General features: G+C 36.6%; 1 protein-coding gene across 6 annotated transcripts in view; it reads right to left on the reverse strand.

Annotated features, from left to right (window-relative positions):
- The window catches only part of AGK (acylglycerol kinase), a 69,502-nt gene that overhangs the window by 32,572 nt on the left and 18,503 nt on the right, over positions 1-18,427 (reverse strand). For 4 of the 6 annotated variants that reach the window (XM_045565365.1, XM_045565367.1, XM_045565366.1 and 1 more), the window contains 5 exons: positions 16,855-16,894; positions 14,049-14,128; positions 9,492-9,567; positions 3,203-3,295; positions 86-118 (listed from right to left, as the gene is read on the reverse strand). In XM_045565365.1, the coding sequence (XP_045421321.1) occupies positions 86-118; positions 3,203-3,295; positions 9,492-9,567; positions 14,049-14,128; positions 16,855-16,894 (322 nt within the window). Of the gene's footprint in view, positions 1-85; positions 119-3,202; positions 3,296-9,491; positions 9,568-10,523; positions 11,660-14,048; positions 14,129-16,854; positions 16,895-18,427 lie in introns of those variants that run through there. The other 2 variants (XM_045565370.1, XM_045565369.1) reach the window with 2 other exon arrangements.

Genomic DNA, 18,427 nt, shown 5'->3' on the forward strand with positions numbered 1-18,427 from the left:
AAAAAAAGTAAAACTAAAAGAAAGAGCAATAAAAAGAACAGAAAAGTAAAGGCTAAAATGCAATTACTCTTTCTTTAAAGCTTACCTCATCTGTTCTTCGAAGAACTCCAGTAACAACCTACAATTGTAAAAAAAAGAATTATAAACATGTATTTACTTTATCATAAAGGAATTGGATTCAGTTTTCATGGGCCTTAAATTTATTCCTGTTTTCTTCTTAGAAGCTCTGTTAAAAGATATATTGTATCTTAAATCACAGTATTTTCCAATACAATCAGAGCTAAATTAGATTTTATTTTTGACCTAGTATCGATAACAAAGGCTAATATAATTATAAAAACTCCACATTAGTAAATTATGTTCTAAGCTCTATAAAATGGGTATAAATGTGATGTACACATCAACTATACAAAAGACCCTAGTTTACTACTAGGAAAACACACTCTGCTATGCTCAGAGAAGTATGCACAAAATAAATGGTTCTTATTGAGGAATATGAAGACAAGGGGGATAGTATTGTAATAACTGTGAAAAATGCCTGAAGAAAAAATTTCTCATAAAATAACCAATATTAATCACTTGTTTATGTTTTGGTATATTTCCCACCAATCCTTTCTTTTTTTAAAGAGAGACAGGGTCTCACTCTGTCATTCAGGCTGGAATGCAGTGGCATCATCACAGCTCATTGCAGCCTCTAATTCCTGGGCTCAAGCGATCCTCCTGCCTCAGCCTCCTGAGTAGGTGGGACTACAGGTGCTCACCACACCTAATTTTTTTCAAATTTATTTGTAGAGTGGGGTCTCACTATGTTGCCCAGGCTGGTCTCAAACTCCTAGGCTCAAGCATCCTCCCACTTCAGCCTCCCAAAGTGCTGTGATTACAGGAGTGAGCCACTACCTCCTGCCCCAGTTCTTCTTTGAATTGATGCATATTTTCATATGACTGTGATTATACCAAATATACAATTTGGTATCTTTCTTTAAAAACATTTTGTAAAGTAAAGCCTGACCTAAATCTCCTCCCTTCATCTTCTCCTGCCTCACTGAATTTCAGGATTAAATGGGAGTGTCAAGAGGTCTACTTCATACCTTGTAGGCATGCTATCAATATTCTTCACACTTCATTAAAAAGCCATAAAAACAATTATAAGATCATTAGCACAGCCTTTTTAAAAGAAGCTTACTAAGCCTCATGTAATTACTAAGTCAAACATAGGACAGTACCCTGTCTGTTGTTAGCTTCTGATCCCCAAACACTGATGAAACCACCAAGAGACAAAACACAATCACAAATGAGGTATTGGCTAGGCACAGTGGCTCACACCTATAATCCTACCACTCTGGGAGGCCAAGGTGGGAGAATCACTTGAGCTCAGGAGTTCAAAAGCAGCCTCAGCAAGAGCAAGAAAAAATAGAAAAATTAGCCAGGTGTCATGGTGTGCACCTATAGTCCCAGCTGCTTGGGAGGCTGAGGCAGAATTGCTTGAACCCAGGAGTTTGAGGTTCCAGTGAGCTATAACGACACCATTGTACTCTAGCCCAGACAACAGAGCAAGATTCTGTCTCAAAAAAAAAAATGAGGTATGGATATGAATTATAAATTATATAATAGTATACAGGATGGAATAACTGAGCAGTGGGCAGGATCACCTGCACTGGGCTCTTTAGGAGTTCCCAACGTATGATGAATACGTAAGTCTTCTGCATGGAAAAGATAGAGCACTTACAGGGCAACACACTTACTGTGTCCTTATTGGACCAAAGTAAGTATTAAGGATATGTAAATTTTTTTAGTTAATAAACTTTATTTTTTTAAGTAGTTTTAGGTTCACAGTGAAATTGAGAGGGAGATACAGAGATTTCCCATATACCTCCCAGCCCCATACTTGCGTACCCTTCCCCATTATCAGCATCCCCCACCAGAGTAGTACATTTGTTACAACTGATGAACCTACAATTGATGAACCTACAATGTCATATAATTATCGCCCAATGTCCACAGTTTACATTAGGGTTCAATCTTTGTGTTGTACATTCTATGTGTTTGAACAAATGTATAATGAATGACATGTATCCACCATTATAGTATGATATAGAGTAATTTCACTGCCCTAAAAAATCCTCTGTGTTTTGCCTATTCATTTCTCCCTTCACCCAACCTACGGCAACCACTGTTCTTTTCACTGTCTCCATAATTTTGCCTTTTCCAGCTGTTAAACAGGATACAGGATGTAGTCTTTTCAGATTGGCCACCTTCCATTAGTAATATGCATTTAAGTTTCGTCCATGTCTTTTCATGGCTTGATAGCTCATTTCTCTGAATAATATTCAATTGTCTGGATGTACCTCACTTTAACCATTCATCTACTGAGGGACATGTTGGTTGCCTCCACGTTTTGGCAATTATGAATAAAGCTGCTATAAACATCCACGTGCAGACTTTTGTGTGGACATAAGTTTTCAACTCATTTGGGTAAGTACTAAAGAACACAATTGCCAGATCCTATAAGAGTATATTCCGTTTTATAAGAAACCACTTAACTGTTGCAAAGTGGCTGTACCATTTTGCATCCCCAGTAGCAATGAATGAGAGTTCCTGTTGCTCCACATTCTCACCAGCATTTGATAATGTCAGTGTTCTAAAATTCTGGCCATTCTAATAGATGCATAGTGGTATCTCAGTGAGGATACGTAATATTAAAACAAAGGCAGGTGCACACATCTGAACATGTAGACCTCTTCCTATAAATGTAGTATTAAGAGATAACACTGTATGTGATGGAAATGATGTGAGAATAAATAGATGCATTTTCTTAAAAGAAATCTTTATAAGAAACATTCCTCATAATTAAAACTATAATGATTTAATTACAAACAGGGCTACCTCATACAAGTCTTCAGAACATAACAAGCCTATCCCACCCACTCCCATTTTGTCTCCTGTTTTATTCAGTGTTATCAAACTTAAATTTGATAATATAAAAATCCTTCTATGTGCCAGGTAGAGGGTTTACAAAAAGCAATGAAAAAAAGTGCACGAGAAAAAGTTAAAGCTATACTAGTTTCAGAGAGTAACAATCCTAAAAGAATGAATTACAAAGAAATAATTCATTTAAGTTATAACTACTTTATACCACTGCTCTAAGGTCTAGTTTCCATTTTTCTCTCCTTCAAAATGGCTTCAAAGAGAAAAAGGCTCATACCTCCTGCAGGGTTCCATCCCCTCCAGCAACAATGATCACATCTGTGCTTTCCATCAATTCCAGGAGCTTCTTGGCTTGTCCCTCATAATCTGTCTGAAATACAAAGAAAGCCTTTGGTGAATGTATCATCCTATGGCCACAAGGTCAAAGGTTAAAAAATGTGGGATATTTTCTTTAAAGTTTTACATCGATTCTTTTCTGAAGTTTTACATAATTGATAGACATGAAAATGCAAACAGCTATCAAAGCAATTATGTATAGTTTTTACAGTTTTATACTTTTACAGCCGGAAGGGACCTCAGAAACCATCTAGTCAGCTCCTTACTTTAAAAATAAAATTCAAACCCAACAATTTGTCTCAGTTATACAGCTAGCTAGTCAAAGGCCTCATTTCCAGTCCAGTACAGATTCCATTATATCATTTACCCAATGTTTTTCATCTGAAGGCAGGAAGTCAAGTGTATATGCAAATAGGGAGAAGCAGATGTAATGAAAAGAGCACAGATTTGGGAGCCCAAAAGACCTAGATTAAATCAACTCTGCTGCTTTCTAGCTGAGTGGCATTAAAGTCTGGATCTTAACTTCCTTATCAATGAAATTATGTGTGTTAAGAAAACAGTAATATTAATAATAGCTTCTTTGTGACACTGCTATAAAGCAACTAGCAAAGTAACTGTTCGTAACTGGTTCTGTACTAAATAAAAGGAGGTTATTGTTCTTTTGCTATGACTATACCTTAAACAATATAGGTCTGAGTCAAAGTAGTCAAAAAACAGTACCTAAGCCTTACCATTTTTATTGAGACCATTCAATCTTAGATACATATATAGACTTAAATGAACCATTTAAGCCACCAATGATATGTACACCTCTAAAACCAAACACTAAATTTTCATAGACCTAATGCAGCTAATACTAAAATAGGAAACACTCCCTCCAACTGACACTACAGTAGACACACTAATAGACAAAAATGAAATATCTGGATTTCAGATAGGCTAAAGCACCTGTGGTATAATAAAAACTACATTTGATCTTTGTCCTTGGTTCCTGGCACAGAGCTCCTAAAACCCCTGGAATTTCCTGAGGGAAGTATCTTTTGTTGTTCATGGCAGGCCCCTCTCAACCATACCTGAATTTGTGCTAATGAGGTGGCTCCCAGTGGGACCTTGGATAGCTTCAGGATGGGGGCTGGTTACCACAAAGGTCGGCAAGGTGATTAGAGGGCTGGAACTTGTAGCCCACCCCCTGGCCTCCAGGGAGGAGTGAGGGGTCTGAGATCGAGCTCTCTCACCAATGGCCAATAATTTAATCAATCATACCTGCTTAATGGAATCTCCATAAAAACCCCTAAGTAATGGAGTTTGAGGAGCTTTCAGGTTGGTGAACACATTGAGGTGTTGAGGGTGACACGTCTAGCAAGAGCCTGGAAGCTCTGTGCCAACCCCACTGCCCTTGTACCTTGCCCTACGCATCTTTCCATTTGGCTGTTCCCGAGTTGTATCCTTTATAATAAACCCGTAAATATAAGTAAAGTGGTTTCCTAACTTTGAGTGATTCTAGCAAATTATCAAACCTGAGGAGGGGATCAGGGGAACCCTCAATTTATAGCTGGCTGGTGGGAAGAACAGGTGACTATCCTCCCAGGACCTGCACCTGGTGCCTGAGGTGAGGGCAGTCTCGTGAGAGTCTGCACTAACTTCAGGAGTTGGTGTCAGAACTGAATTGAGTTGTTGGACACCCAGCTGGTATGAGAAAAGACCCCAGCATCTGAGCCAGTAAGTTCTAATATGACATTCATTCAGAGTTAACACAGAGGAAAAAGAATGTCTCCCTAAAATACCACCATTTTATGATAAATAGTTCTATTTTATTCTAAAAATGAAATAACTAGCTTTATAATTATACATTTGCAACTATTTTATTTTTTAGAAAGAATATACATAAACCCTGAATAAAAGGATTGTTGTAGGTGATCATTAGGAATTGGCCTTGTTCTCGATAAAACCATGTCATTCAGACTAACTTCATTTCATTCTTTGACAGATTACTACATCAGAACTTGGAAATTAGACAGATACATTATATCTGATCTTCAGCAAGGATTCTGGCAAATTATTTAAAGATATCCCTGTGGACAGGTAAAGAAATGTGGAAACAATATGCTAGAATACAATTAAGTGGATGAGCTATCAATTAAATGTCTATGCCCAAAGTGAGATGCTCAGTGGGATGATGCCTAAGTGCTGGAAGATTCCCAGCGACATTTCATTAGGGCGCCCCCTGCAGCCTTTTCCTATATATCACTTTATCAACAATGGAGATGAAAAGAAATTTACTGGATATGTAAAAGATACACATGACCACCTTGCCTCCTCTTCTTTCTTCTCCAACCTCATCCTCTCATTCTGCCCCTTTCCTTATTCCACTCCAACCACACTGGCCTCCTTACTATCTCTCAAACATGCCAAGTACACTCCTGGCCTGGGGCTTTGAACGTGTAGTATCTTTGGCTTGGATTCTCATTCCTCAAGCACCTACATGCTCCTCATTTCCTTTAGGTGTCTGGTTCATCTCATCAGACCAGCCTTCCTAAACCATCTGCACTGAAATAACACCCCTCTTTACCCTTTGTCTCCTTAACCAGATTAATCTTTCTTCTTGGCACTCATCATCATCTGACAAATCATTTATTTGTATATTTGTTTCTTGTCTGCTTACCTTTCTTTCAAACCTTAAAAAGAAGCCTTTAAGGACAGATAAGGAATTTGTTTTGTTCAGAATGTATCCCCAATACCCAGTACAGGGCTTAGCTCACAGTAAGCACTCAATAAATATTTGCAAAAAATAAATATGAATAGGTACATGAAGGAAATTCAACTAGATTTTGACCGACCATAATTTAAAAGATTACATTAATAGGAATAATATATTTGAGCCTCTGATCTTAGAAAGAAAATCTCAAATGTGCTAAAAAAGAAAAGGATAAAAAAGTGGCCTAATGATGCCAGAAAAAAAGAATCTAGACACTAACTTTGTATCTTTCAGAAAAACTAACTCAAAATGATCATAGATCTAAAGGTAAAATGCAAAACTATAAAACTTTTAGACGATAACACAGGAGAGAATCTAAGTGATCCTGGAGTTGGCGGTGAGTTTTTAGATACATCACCAAAAAAGCAAGATGCGTGAAAGAAAAAACTGATAGATTGGACTTTAATAAAATTCAAAACTTCTGCTCTATAAAAGAAAGAAATCTTTTCATTCTATTGTAAGAATGAAAGACGAGCATCAGACTGAGAGGATATACTTGCAAAATACATACCTTATCAAAGGACTTGTATCAAAATATACATAGAACTCTTTAAAATTCAATAAAAAGAAAACTCAATTAAAAGGGCAAAGATCTGAACAGACACCTCACCAAAAATCTGCAGATGGATAAGAAGCAGATGGAAATATGCTCATTATATGTCATTAGTAAATCACAAATTAAAACAATAAGGACCACTGCACACCTATTAGAATGACTAAAATCCAAAACACTGAAAACAGCAAATGCTGACAAGGATATAGAACAACAGGAACTCTCATTCATGCTGGTGAGAATGCAAAATGGTACGGTGACTTTGGAAGGCAGTTTCTTACAAAATCAATTATACTTTTACCATATTATCCAGCAATAGCACCCCTAGGCATTTACCCAAATAAGTTCAAAATCTATGTCCACACAAAAACCTGCACACAAATGTTTACAGCAACTTTATTCATAATTGCTAAAATTGGAAGCAACTAAGATGTACTTGAGTGAGTAAATGGATGAACTTTAGTATATCCAGACAATGGAATATTATTCAGCACCAAAAGAAATAAGCTATCAAGCCAAACAAGACAATGGAGAGGCCAATCTAAAAAGGCTGTATACTGTATGATTCCAACTATATGACATTTTCAAAATGGCAAAGTATGACAACAGTAAAAAGATCAGTGGTGGAGGGAGGGACTAATAGGTAGAACACAAGCGATTTTTAGGGCAGTGAAATTAATATGTATGATACTGTAATGGTGGACGCAGTGCATTATACATTTGTCAAAACCCAAAGAACTGTACTACACAAAGAGTGAATCCAAATGAAAACTATGGACTTAAGTTAATAATAATGTGTCGATATTGGTTCAGTTGTAACAAACGTGCCACTCTAATGCAAGATGTTAACAGGGTAAATGGGGAGGAGGGGAGGAATATAGGTACTCTGTACTTTCCGCTGAATTTTTGCTTAAACTTAAAACCACTCTAAAAATAAAGTCTACTATTTTTTAAAGTGGCCTAATGTACACAGCAAACAAGACATAGGGGATGATTTAGGGAACAAAAAGTCCAGTAAACTCAAAGGCATGATATATCAACAACAGAAGAGCGTGACCTTGGGCTGTTCAAAAGAACAGGATATGGAACGAGAGATTTGGTCCTGCTTTACACCTCATTTCTGGGCGCTACACTTTAAGAGAAAAGGAAACTGGAGAACATCTCAGAGAGCAATCAGGAAGGTGACAGATTTGAAACCACATCCCTTGTGAAGAAACTGGGAATGTTTAAACTGCAAAAGGCTTAGGGAAGGGTCATGATAACATTCTTTATTATCCCAAAGACTGTTATGCAGGAGAAGGATTAGGCTTCTTCCACATGAACCCATGGGATAGAACTAAACCCTAGGTCAATGATTCTCAATCAAACTACCCATTATAATCACCTGGGAATGAGTGAATGAAGAAACAAATGAATGAATGAATTTATTTTGTAAATATAGACTCCAGTCCACATCAGGGAGTGAGACTGAGTGAGCATAGGTTATATTTTTAAACCTCTGCAGGTAATTTAATATTCAGCCAGACTTAAGAACCACCAACCTATGTGTAAAAACTCCTGGGAAACAGATTTCTTCTCAAAATAAGGAAGACTATTCTAATAATACCATCCTAAGATGAAATGGATTGTCTTGGAGGTTTTGTATCAAGTGGGAGGCAGAGCTTGAGGTAGGAAGCATGCCTTAGAGTTGACAGACCTGGGTTTTAAATCAGGTCTGTCACTACTAAATGAGTAACTGGGCAGGTTTCTAGATATTTACATCCTCAATTTCCTCATTCATAAAATAAAGATGATAACACCCAACTTCACTGGCCTCTATGTTACTTAAATAAAATCACCTATATGAAGTGCTGTAATTCCATTTCTAGTAGAATGGTAGACTAAGTACCCTTGCCATTAAAAAATAAAGCTACAGAGTAAAATAAGAAAAACATCTCTGATGCATCAATAAACTATAACAAAGTAAGGAATACCAATCCCAAAACTAGCACCTACATAGTAAATGTTTTGAGGGCATCTAGTAAATGAGGTGGACCTGGTTAGTTTTCAGAGTTTCACCAGTTCTAGGAAATGCAGACAGAAATTCCAGGACTTACTAAAGGTTAGTGAGCCTGATGGGAGAACCACACCCCACCATAAGTTAGGACCCAAAAGACTACATGCTCAGTTTAAGAGTGAATTTAAAACAAAGGTGCCCTACTCTTACTCCTATCCTTACCCCAGGGGACTGCAAGGAAAATTTCCTGCTCTGAAATTTGATACTAAATGAAGGGGGTAAAAATGTTCCCCGAGAATCCACAACTTTACGTTGGTCCTCACACAAGTAAGTAATCCAAATTCGTGCTACCTGGGTAATCTGAAAAATCTCAAGCTAAAAATGTAAAGGTTCCCAGGACTTCCTTATATGTATTTTGCACTGAGAAAGACAACATTCGTTCTGTGATATCTGTGCTAAAGTACATAGCCTGACTCTAATCATGCCAAAACAGCAGGTAAACCCAAATTGAAGGACATTCTACCAAAAAAGACCTGTACTCCTCAAAAATGTGAAGACCGTGAAAGAAAAATGTTTACTTGTTTGTGAAACTACCAAAAAATTAAATTACTCAAACTTGAAGGTTTTGTATTTTCAGGAAAAGAATTCTTACAGCTATAACAAGAGGTGTAATTCCACATCTTACCTCTTAGATGAAAGGTAGCAGGTTGTCCAAGCCTCCATCTAATCCTATTCTAAAAATGAAAAACTGATAATATTTGGAAAAAACAAAGCTGCTTTTGCTAATTATCAGAATAAGACACAACATTGATTTCTTTGCTCTTGTCTTCTTAAGTTAACAAGTGATTTTTGCTAAGTCAAGAGAAGAGGATATGTTATAAAGAGTGGAAGCTTGGGTAAAACAAACATTCCAGAACCATTCTCACCTTAATGACAGTCACATCCATGCCAGATAAATGCAAAATTGGGGCAGCATTTTTTTCAAATAGAGTCCTGGCTTTGCTGTAGACACAAAAAAAAAAAAAAAAAAAAAAATGACAATATTTTAATACAAGTTCTCAAGAGGAAGAATAAAAAGCTCAAACATCTTCTTTAGAGTAGAATAAGACAGACCATGGAACATGGGTTTCCTTTATTTGTTCAATTACAGAAAGTTTAACAATGAGTAATGAGTTAACACAAATAGCAAAATAGAACCTTTCACCCTGGGGCCTACAAGAGTTTTCCCCTTGTCTAATATAATAAGTTCTTATCCATTTGGGAGACCCACAATTCACATTCTAGTTCCTCCAGAGGAAGAACGGACACTAGATGAGACTCCATTCAGGTACCAATGCTCGATTTACTTAACAAGAATTTATTGAGCACCTACTCTGTGACAGACACAGGTGGAAGAGCTGGGGACACAACATGACAAAGCAGACAAAACCACTTGTCCTCATGGAACTTACTTATATTCCAGTGGAAGGAATGAATTTATTGCAACATTATTCATCTGACCCATAAATTGAACAAAACAGAAAATCGCTTAATTCTCACCCAATGAACACAACCTTTTGGGGAGAGATATGTCATTTTTAATAATTTCAAACACTAGAGGCATCTCCATTTCTTGAATTTTAAGCCTATAGTGAAATCCCTGGAGATAGAGCAAAAATCCTTTCCAGAAGGCAGAATTTCTGCTAGGAAAGAGAAAACTTTGAAATTACCTAATACCACCATAGGATAGTTAATCAGAAACTTGTCCAAAACTCCCAGGCATGGTCATGCCCTTCTCTGTGGTCCCTCAACACTTTTTATACACCTCTGTTAGCAACTTTCACATTGTATGATGATTAGAGATTGCCAAGACCGTCTTCAGAACTAGATTAGAAGTTTTGCAAAAACAGACACCAAATCTTATTAATCCTCGAATCCCCTGGCTTCTAGGATTATGTATAGCACACTTAGGTACTTACTAGGTATCTGATGAATTGATGCACAAATGAATGAATAAACCTGCCCCAAATGCAGACATGTAAACTGTGAGGAAAATGAAATGGCATGATTGTGATGTTTTCTAAGAGAAATAAACAACCCTTAGAGAGTTTGTGTATTTCAAAAGTATCATGCACATCATTAGACAGTAAATGATTGTCCAGTTCAGATCAGAATTTAAAAACACAACCTAGGAATTAAGGGATGCAAAAGTTACAAAAAGTCCCTTCTCCCAGTGGAGAAGTCAGTCCAAAGTCAAATAAATGTTGAAACATACCTATTAATTGACTTGTCTCTTGCCCAAATATTTTCAACTATTACATAAAGAAAAAAAATAATCCTAGTACTTTCAAGCAATCAATGTCAAATCTCTAACTTTTATATCCACATTTACTCAATCCTCTTTCTAAAAAAGATTTTTTAACCAATGATGCATCCTTTGACTTTAAGGATATTTTATACTAGAAAGAAATACAAAGGTAGCTAATGAAAAGCATGTATAGTTATGCACAGACGAAATTCAATATCATTTAAACTAAAAAGAAACAACTACCAAATGGCATACAGAACACAAAACAGTTCTTATTATGAATTAAATTAGAATTGAGAAGCCTAGACAAATTTTCAGAAGAACCATCCAAAAGAATATCTCCAATCCAGGGCCTGAGCATATAATAAGCAAATTAAATATGCCCTACCTTTCTACTGCTCTGAATGGTTATTAGAATGAACATGAAAGGGTAAATGAAAATTTCTCCCTTCCAACTCACCATTTCTAGGGGCTTAACCCAACAATAAAAGGCTGAGCTATACTGCAAACAATCCTCCTTCCAGGGTTGCTTTCATAACTAGATTGATAAGAAAGGATCAGTTGGAAGCGGATCAGGTCTACTTCCTAAAAGTAAAACTCTGTAGAAGTCTCACTCTTGTCAATCAACAACAAATCTCCTCTGCATTAGTTTAAGAAATAAGACTTGAACATTTGGGTCTTTATTCACATCTTTATATGGATGCCATGGGTTCAGAAAATCACCAAAATGAAGGTGAAGATGTTTTTCCTTCTAATGTTCTACATAAAAGATTGAAAAACAAGTGTTACCAATAAGACATACATTATTTATCATACAATTAAGGGTGAGATAGCACCAGGGCTAAATAAAAACTTTATGTACTTAGAGCAATTTCCAGTCTCAGGCACACACACCAAATAATTACTCTTTAATATATTATTTATTAACGCTAAACACACAGTTATCTTATTTCTTAAAGCACTTATGTAGTTTTAAACCAGTACTACATAATGAAATAGCTACATGATAAATTATAAATTATGTGTCAGGGCAGAGCCATGATGACAAAAATAGTGCAATTAAATACTGAAAGCTTTAAAAAAAAAAGATGCTGTTGAGTTTCAGAGTTTCCTAGAAGCATGAGGGGATTCACCTTGTTAAGGAGACAATGCCTTAGAAAAGAATGACTTTCCTTCAGTGACAGCATTTTAGCCCACCTTTGGATAAAGGTATTATAGATTTAAACAAGAGCCCACATTTAAAAATGCAAATATATTTACATGTAAAAAGAATCTAAAACTTCTCTGAAAAAATAAAGTTTATTAATTTAAAAAATGTAGATACCTCTTAGAAGCAGGAACTCAAAATAACTGATTATAGCTTAAACAAATTACCATAAAGTTCATCCAAAATTAGCAAGTTATTAATTTATTAAGTCTCTAAAGTAATAGAACATAGAACAGTTAAACTGAATGAGGCCGAAGGTGAGGCAGGTACAAGAGCTTCTGGGAAGGGTAGGAAAGAGAAGGGAAGAATGTTCTGAACTTAGCCCATGCTCAGTTAACAACAATACGTTTCTCACATTGAGTGCTTACTGGAAAATGGAAATAATGCTTAATATTTCATAGGCATCGTCTCCTAGTATTATATCAAAGGCCTCTATTCTATATGGCAATTTTTTAAGGTATGTGCTATTGCTTTTCTGATTTTACAGATGCGTAAACTGGGGATTTAGGAAGTTAAGAAACCCCCACAGTATCACAGAGCTAGTAAGCAGCAAAACAGTATGCAGACCAGACCCCTCAAACTCCCAGACCCATGCTGAGTTCTCTGCTATCTTTGGCCACAGGCCACCATTGACTATTTATATTGAGTATTTTGATTACGTGGTGTTAGGACTTACTTATTTGCTGTTATTATTTAGCAATGGTATTTAACAAGAGTGATCGACAGGCATTATGACTGGTGTCATAATGAGGGAAGGGAGGGGCTCTAACAAAGCCCAATGAATATGATTCAATTAGGCAGGGTTAGAGAATCTGAATTAAACAGCTGAATTAGAAAGAAGTAAGGCACGACTCACCCTCCTATCTGTGAAGCCACACTCACTGCCTCCCAAGAAATGATGAGAGAAACCGACTTTAGAGCTCCTGAGTTTTACCCCAGACTTACAATCTGGCCCCAAATATTCTTTTTCTTGTTGTTCTTATTATCTATCTTAATGTCATTTGACTTAGGTCTTATAGAATCCAAGCTGATACATATTTATTATATGATCCTCAGAAAAGCCAAAAAGAATGTTGTGACCATTAGGGAGAGTAAAAGGTATCACTTTTTTTTTTTTTTTTTTTTTTTTACCCTCAACCCATTAATTCTATTTTTAAAAAATAAACTTCAAACAGTTTCTTCTAAAGCCATCAAGGTCTTTGTATTCACCTTTCCAATTAAATGAGAGTTGCATCTAACAGCGTAAAAAAATTTTTTTGCCTATGGTATTTGTTTTCCATTAAGAGACTGAGTTCCCACAAACCCCTCCCTACCCCCACACACATCCCCTGGCTTTCAATGTAGTACATTTGTTACCAATGAACCATCAAGAACACATCATTATATACCCAAGTCCCAGCCACTCTTCACACCTTAATTCCTTCCCATGACCTTTCCAGGCCAGCCAGACCAGTTCCAGACTGTCCTGTGCCGTAACAAGGACATAACTAGGTCACTCCTGTTTCTAGGCCCCTTCCCCTTGGGCCGTTTCCTTAGTCAAGAAGAAGGACTGTTCTCCTCCTGCCTGCTTCCTCCAAGAACAAGCTCAAGGTTCATCCATCTTGGAAAGAGCATTTCTGACCTCCCAAGCCCACAGTGCTCTTAGCCAACTCTGAACATCCTGCGGACAGAGAAGGCCTAATGATTTATGCCACATCAGCAGAGCGGTCCTTCCCAAGGGGACCACCTTTCAAGCAGGTAACACTTCTCTGCTTGTGTTAATTCTGGAATGATTATGAAACTTCAATTAGACAAGTTTTCTAAGTATTAGTTAGCTTTATAGTTATTTCTCATTAACTGTTATTTCTACGTTACAAATGAATCTTATTGGCTAGAAGAATACTGAACCTAGTTCTTCCAATTCCACACAATCTAAATAGCTGCCTGATATCCTGTCATTTTTTTCCCCTTAGAAAAACTGAATATATAACAAGTCACAAACTGAACTACCCTTTACAAGCTGCAGGATTGAGAAAGACAGTTGCCTTCTTCACTTGCGCGTTGGGAGGAATGAGTTGATTGCCAAACACCTAAAAAGTAAAAAAGCAAAGTTTTCAGTAAATGTCCATTTATTCAGTAAATGTCACAGATATTCTTTCATTCCAAAAAAATATAATTGCAGCAGATATGATGTCTACTCTGGGAAAGAAAAATGTTCTTTCATGATCTCTCATTAATGACAACACCATAAACAACAAAAGTGTACCATTATTTAATGACAATAAGCTCAATTTTGCATTAGAATAAAAACTCTGTTTCATCTACTAGAGGTAACCTTTCTCTATTAGATATGGCTAGGTTTATTATAAACATATTACCAGTAAGGCCATAGTCTCTCAGGAAAGAAGTTTAATCTATTTGTCTTTAGTTTTCAGAGCACAATCTTTTCTTCCTTCAACTTATTATTGAAACTTATTTATGAGGAATCTTTGTGTTAGTTTTCATATCTTTATACAGATAAGAAATAAAACTAATACTCTATTTGCCTTCTCTTCTTTGCAACCCCGTATGATAATTAAACAGCAGCAACTGGCAGGGCAAAAGAAATGTACCAGTATTTGCTAAGCACCTAGTATTTGCCATTTTTACACACGTTACTCTTAGTTCTCAGAAAAGAAGGGGGTATGAAATAATCTTATTTTTTCAGTTAGAAAGCCATGAATCAGGAAGATTAAGTTACTCAAAGTCACAGAGTTGATAAACTAAAAGCCTGGAATTTATACCTATCTAACTTCGAAGCCCAAACTTCTGATCTTTTAGTTCTAAAGAGCAGATAAAGGATGAGGTAGAATTAAGAGGCAGAGAACTGGATGTGAGAGTCAAAATGGAACCTGAATGGGAGCTATTGGATTGGAGAAGATGGTCAACAGAAAGCATGGGAGTAGGAAAGCACCAAAAAGAGCACAAACTGGAGTCTTGGATGGTTGGGGAACAGGTCTAGGATAAGGTGGAATTCTAACATACAAGTACAAAGTAAAGATAGGAGAAAAACAAAATTATGCAAAGATTTTTATTGAATAACTCACTCTACATCTACCACCTCCCTGACAGTCTATTAGGGAAATTTTCTCACCATTGTCTATTTCTGGCTTTAAAATATACTTCTTTTTCTGAAGACTTCAGAGAGACAGTTTCTTCGTAAAAATGTTTCAAATACATTATAATTTCTATTCTGTTCTCATTCTTACTAACTTAGACCTTAAGATTTTGCTGCCAAATATCTAAATATGTAACTTGTTCTTTTTCTATCTATATTATTTCTAGAATGTGGCCAGAAATGATTTCATTAACCAGGCTCTCTGGCCTACCAGATTCCAGACCTATAGTACTACATTATTCCTCCTTATCCTGGTTTCTTAATCTCTAGAATCCTTACCTACCTGCAACTCAAGTCTCAGATTCACGGTGGGATAAGGAATTTATGGGAGATTACATTGAGCTGAGTTTATGTGAGAATTAAAAAAAAAAAATCATATTCTTTCAAGACCACAAAGGGAAGAACACAGACAGGAAAAGTGACTAGTGGAGGCTATAGGGACGAATCCACTTTCATCTGTCAGATGGAAGGAGCTAAACATCTGCAGGGGAAGTGGAGAATTAGAACAGTAGAAAGAAGTAAATACACAAGAGGGAGAACATAACTGATGGAACATGGTCCCTGAAGAAGAAAGAGGAGATGGAATTCAGAACAGAGGTGGAGGCATTTAACTTCATTAAGAAAGGGAGGACTCAACAATCACACAGGTCCACAGCTCCTTAAAGAGAGAAAGAAACGTTTCCCCTCCCAAAAGGGTTTTCCAGTTGCAAATGGTTGGCTTGGGGTGCGGATGACCTTGAATTCAATACTGAAGTTTATTTGAATTGGTTTCTAAAACAAATTAGAGCCATATGAGGTAATACATTTAAACAAAAAAGTGATCAAATTCTTAAAACACAGATTCAGAACAGCTAGACAACAATCACTAAAGACAGGAATTTATTAATAGTATCTATGTCACTGTCATCCACAAAAACATTTCAGAAACAAACATATGGTTTGCCACCCACTTCTCTTACTAAAATGCTTCATACCTTTGCCATTTTTGACTTTAATGTTTCTTTTTTGGAATTTCTGGCATCATATGCTCAAATGACATATAGCAAAAAGGCAACCCAGTCACGAAATTTCATCTGCAAGGTATAATGTACAAATTGGGGGGGAGGGAGCAAAAATGTGGTCTTAAATTTGAAAGGATTTACAATTCAGCTATAATTAATACAACCAGATAAATGAATCTTTAAGTAATTTAAGTAATCTCATGGAATTGGGAAAACAGTACACATAATATGGTCAGTTGTACTTTGATATGAATCAACAATTTTAAGAAGACTCGACTTTTAGAGGTAACACCTGTTCTGAACTGATATGCTTGGGGGTTATTCGGATCAGGGATGTTCAGGATTTAGCCAGATTTTGAAGAACAACTGCAGATACAAACAAATTCCCAAAGCTTCAACCAATCATGTGTTCTTGGGACTGATCCAGAAGCAAACAAGTCTAAAGTGGTGGGTGTTAGAATTGCTCTTCACCAGATGGTTAACTTCCTCGAGTTCTACTCAGAGTTGGCCCTAAGCCTGATTCATCCCTTGATAGTGGGGGAAAAAACAGCCAAACTGCACTGATGCAAGACACCATGCAAGCCTCCTGGAATAGCTTAAGTTTCCTGCGCAATAGAGATAAGGTAGGTTTTAATTTTATTACATTAAATGGTATTACCTGAGCTTCTTGACAGGCCGCTCTCCTTAGCAGGTTATCACTACCAAAGTAAACAAAAGGGAACAAATATTAGCTTTAATGGCAGATTAAGATCCATATAACATTTGAGGTTTTGTTTATTTTTTAATATATGCACCTCTCCCCTATAAACACCCAAGTGAAAGTTTCTTAAAGATCTGATAACAAATCATAGGCACATTTGAAAAATATGTTCTCTAAATGAAATTTTGTGTTAAGTATTTCTATATTATGGTAGGCAGAGTAATACCCCTTCCCTGCAAAATGACCACATCCTAATCCCCAGAACTTGAGGATATGTTACTTTACACGGCAAAAGGGCTTTTATAGATGTGATTAAATTTAGGGAGGACCTTGAGATGGGGAGATTATCCTGGATTATCTGGTGGGCCCATTCTAACCACAAGGGTCTTTAAATCAGGGAAACTTTCCCAGTTATGATAAGAGGCAGATATGACCATGGAAGAATGGTCAGAAAAATGGAACCTTGTTGGCTTTGAAGATGGAAGAAGACCCTGAGTCAAGGAATGTGGTAGCCTCTAGGAACTGGAAAGGCAAAGACATTGGCTGCTCCCCTAGGGCCTAGGAGGAATGTAGTCCTTATTAACACTTTGTCTTAGCCCAGTGAGACCTATGTTGGACTCCTAATCCACAGAGCATAACATCTGACATCACAAATTTGTGGTGTGTTGAACCACTAAGTTTGTGGTCATTTGTTAAGGCAACAATAGGAAACTAATATACACATCCTGCATTTTTCTTCTTCATTGGAAATACTCAGATCATTTGCCAGAAGTAAATTTCATGTTTAGTTGCTTCTGCTGTTTTATCCAAATCGCTTATTTTATATATCATTGTCAGACACTCAATTATATCATAAATGAAGAATTTTGTCATGAGGCAAAATTTTGGCTTCCAAAAACAAAAGCATTCTATCAGAATCTATTGAACATAAAGATCTCTAAAATGTGTTTATACCATAAATGCATTTTAAATGGCTCCAGCTGCCTAAAGGACTCCAGAATCTTCATCTAAGAGTTTGTGCTAATGCACATTGCTGGCATTGCTAAGATAATAACTTCAACCTGGTTAATGACAGTTAAGAAAATTAATATCCAGAATAGATGAATGATAATCAATTTATAGGAAAAAAATTAAAAAGAAAAAAGGGTTATTTTACCTATATTCTCTTTCTAGACATTTTTTATAACATTGAAGACCTTGAATTTTGCATTTTGCAGTAATTCAAATCTGATTTTGACATTTAAGGTGGAACAAAAAATAAAATCTATACAAAATTTGAGGGATTTTTTTGTTTATTTTTCCACCTGGGCAGTAGGGGAGCTGAGTCACTCAAGCAAATGGGGACTGGGCCTGGCTATAAAGGCCACCTTGTGGGCTAGACTTGACAAGGGATCTGTCTCCTGAGGATCTTTGTTATTGCACAAATGGAATACAGTTTCCAGCCTCTCCTAACTGTGCTATTCCAGGCACTACCTTTAATGCTTTCCTCTAGTACTATGGTTCCCAACCCCTAGGCTGGTACCAGTCCATG

This window comes from Lemur catta, chromosome 11 (assembly GCF_020740605.2).
Source record: "Lemur catta isolate mLemCat1 chromosome 11, mLemCat1.pri, whole genome shotgun sequence".
Taxonomy (NCBI): Eukaryota; Metazoa; Chordata; class Mammalia; order Primates; family Lemuridae; genus Lemur; species Lemur catta.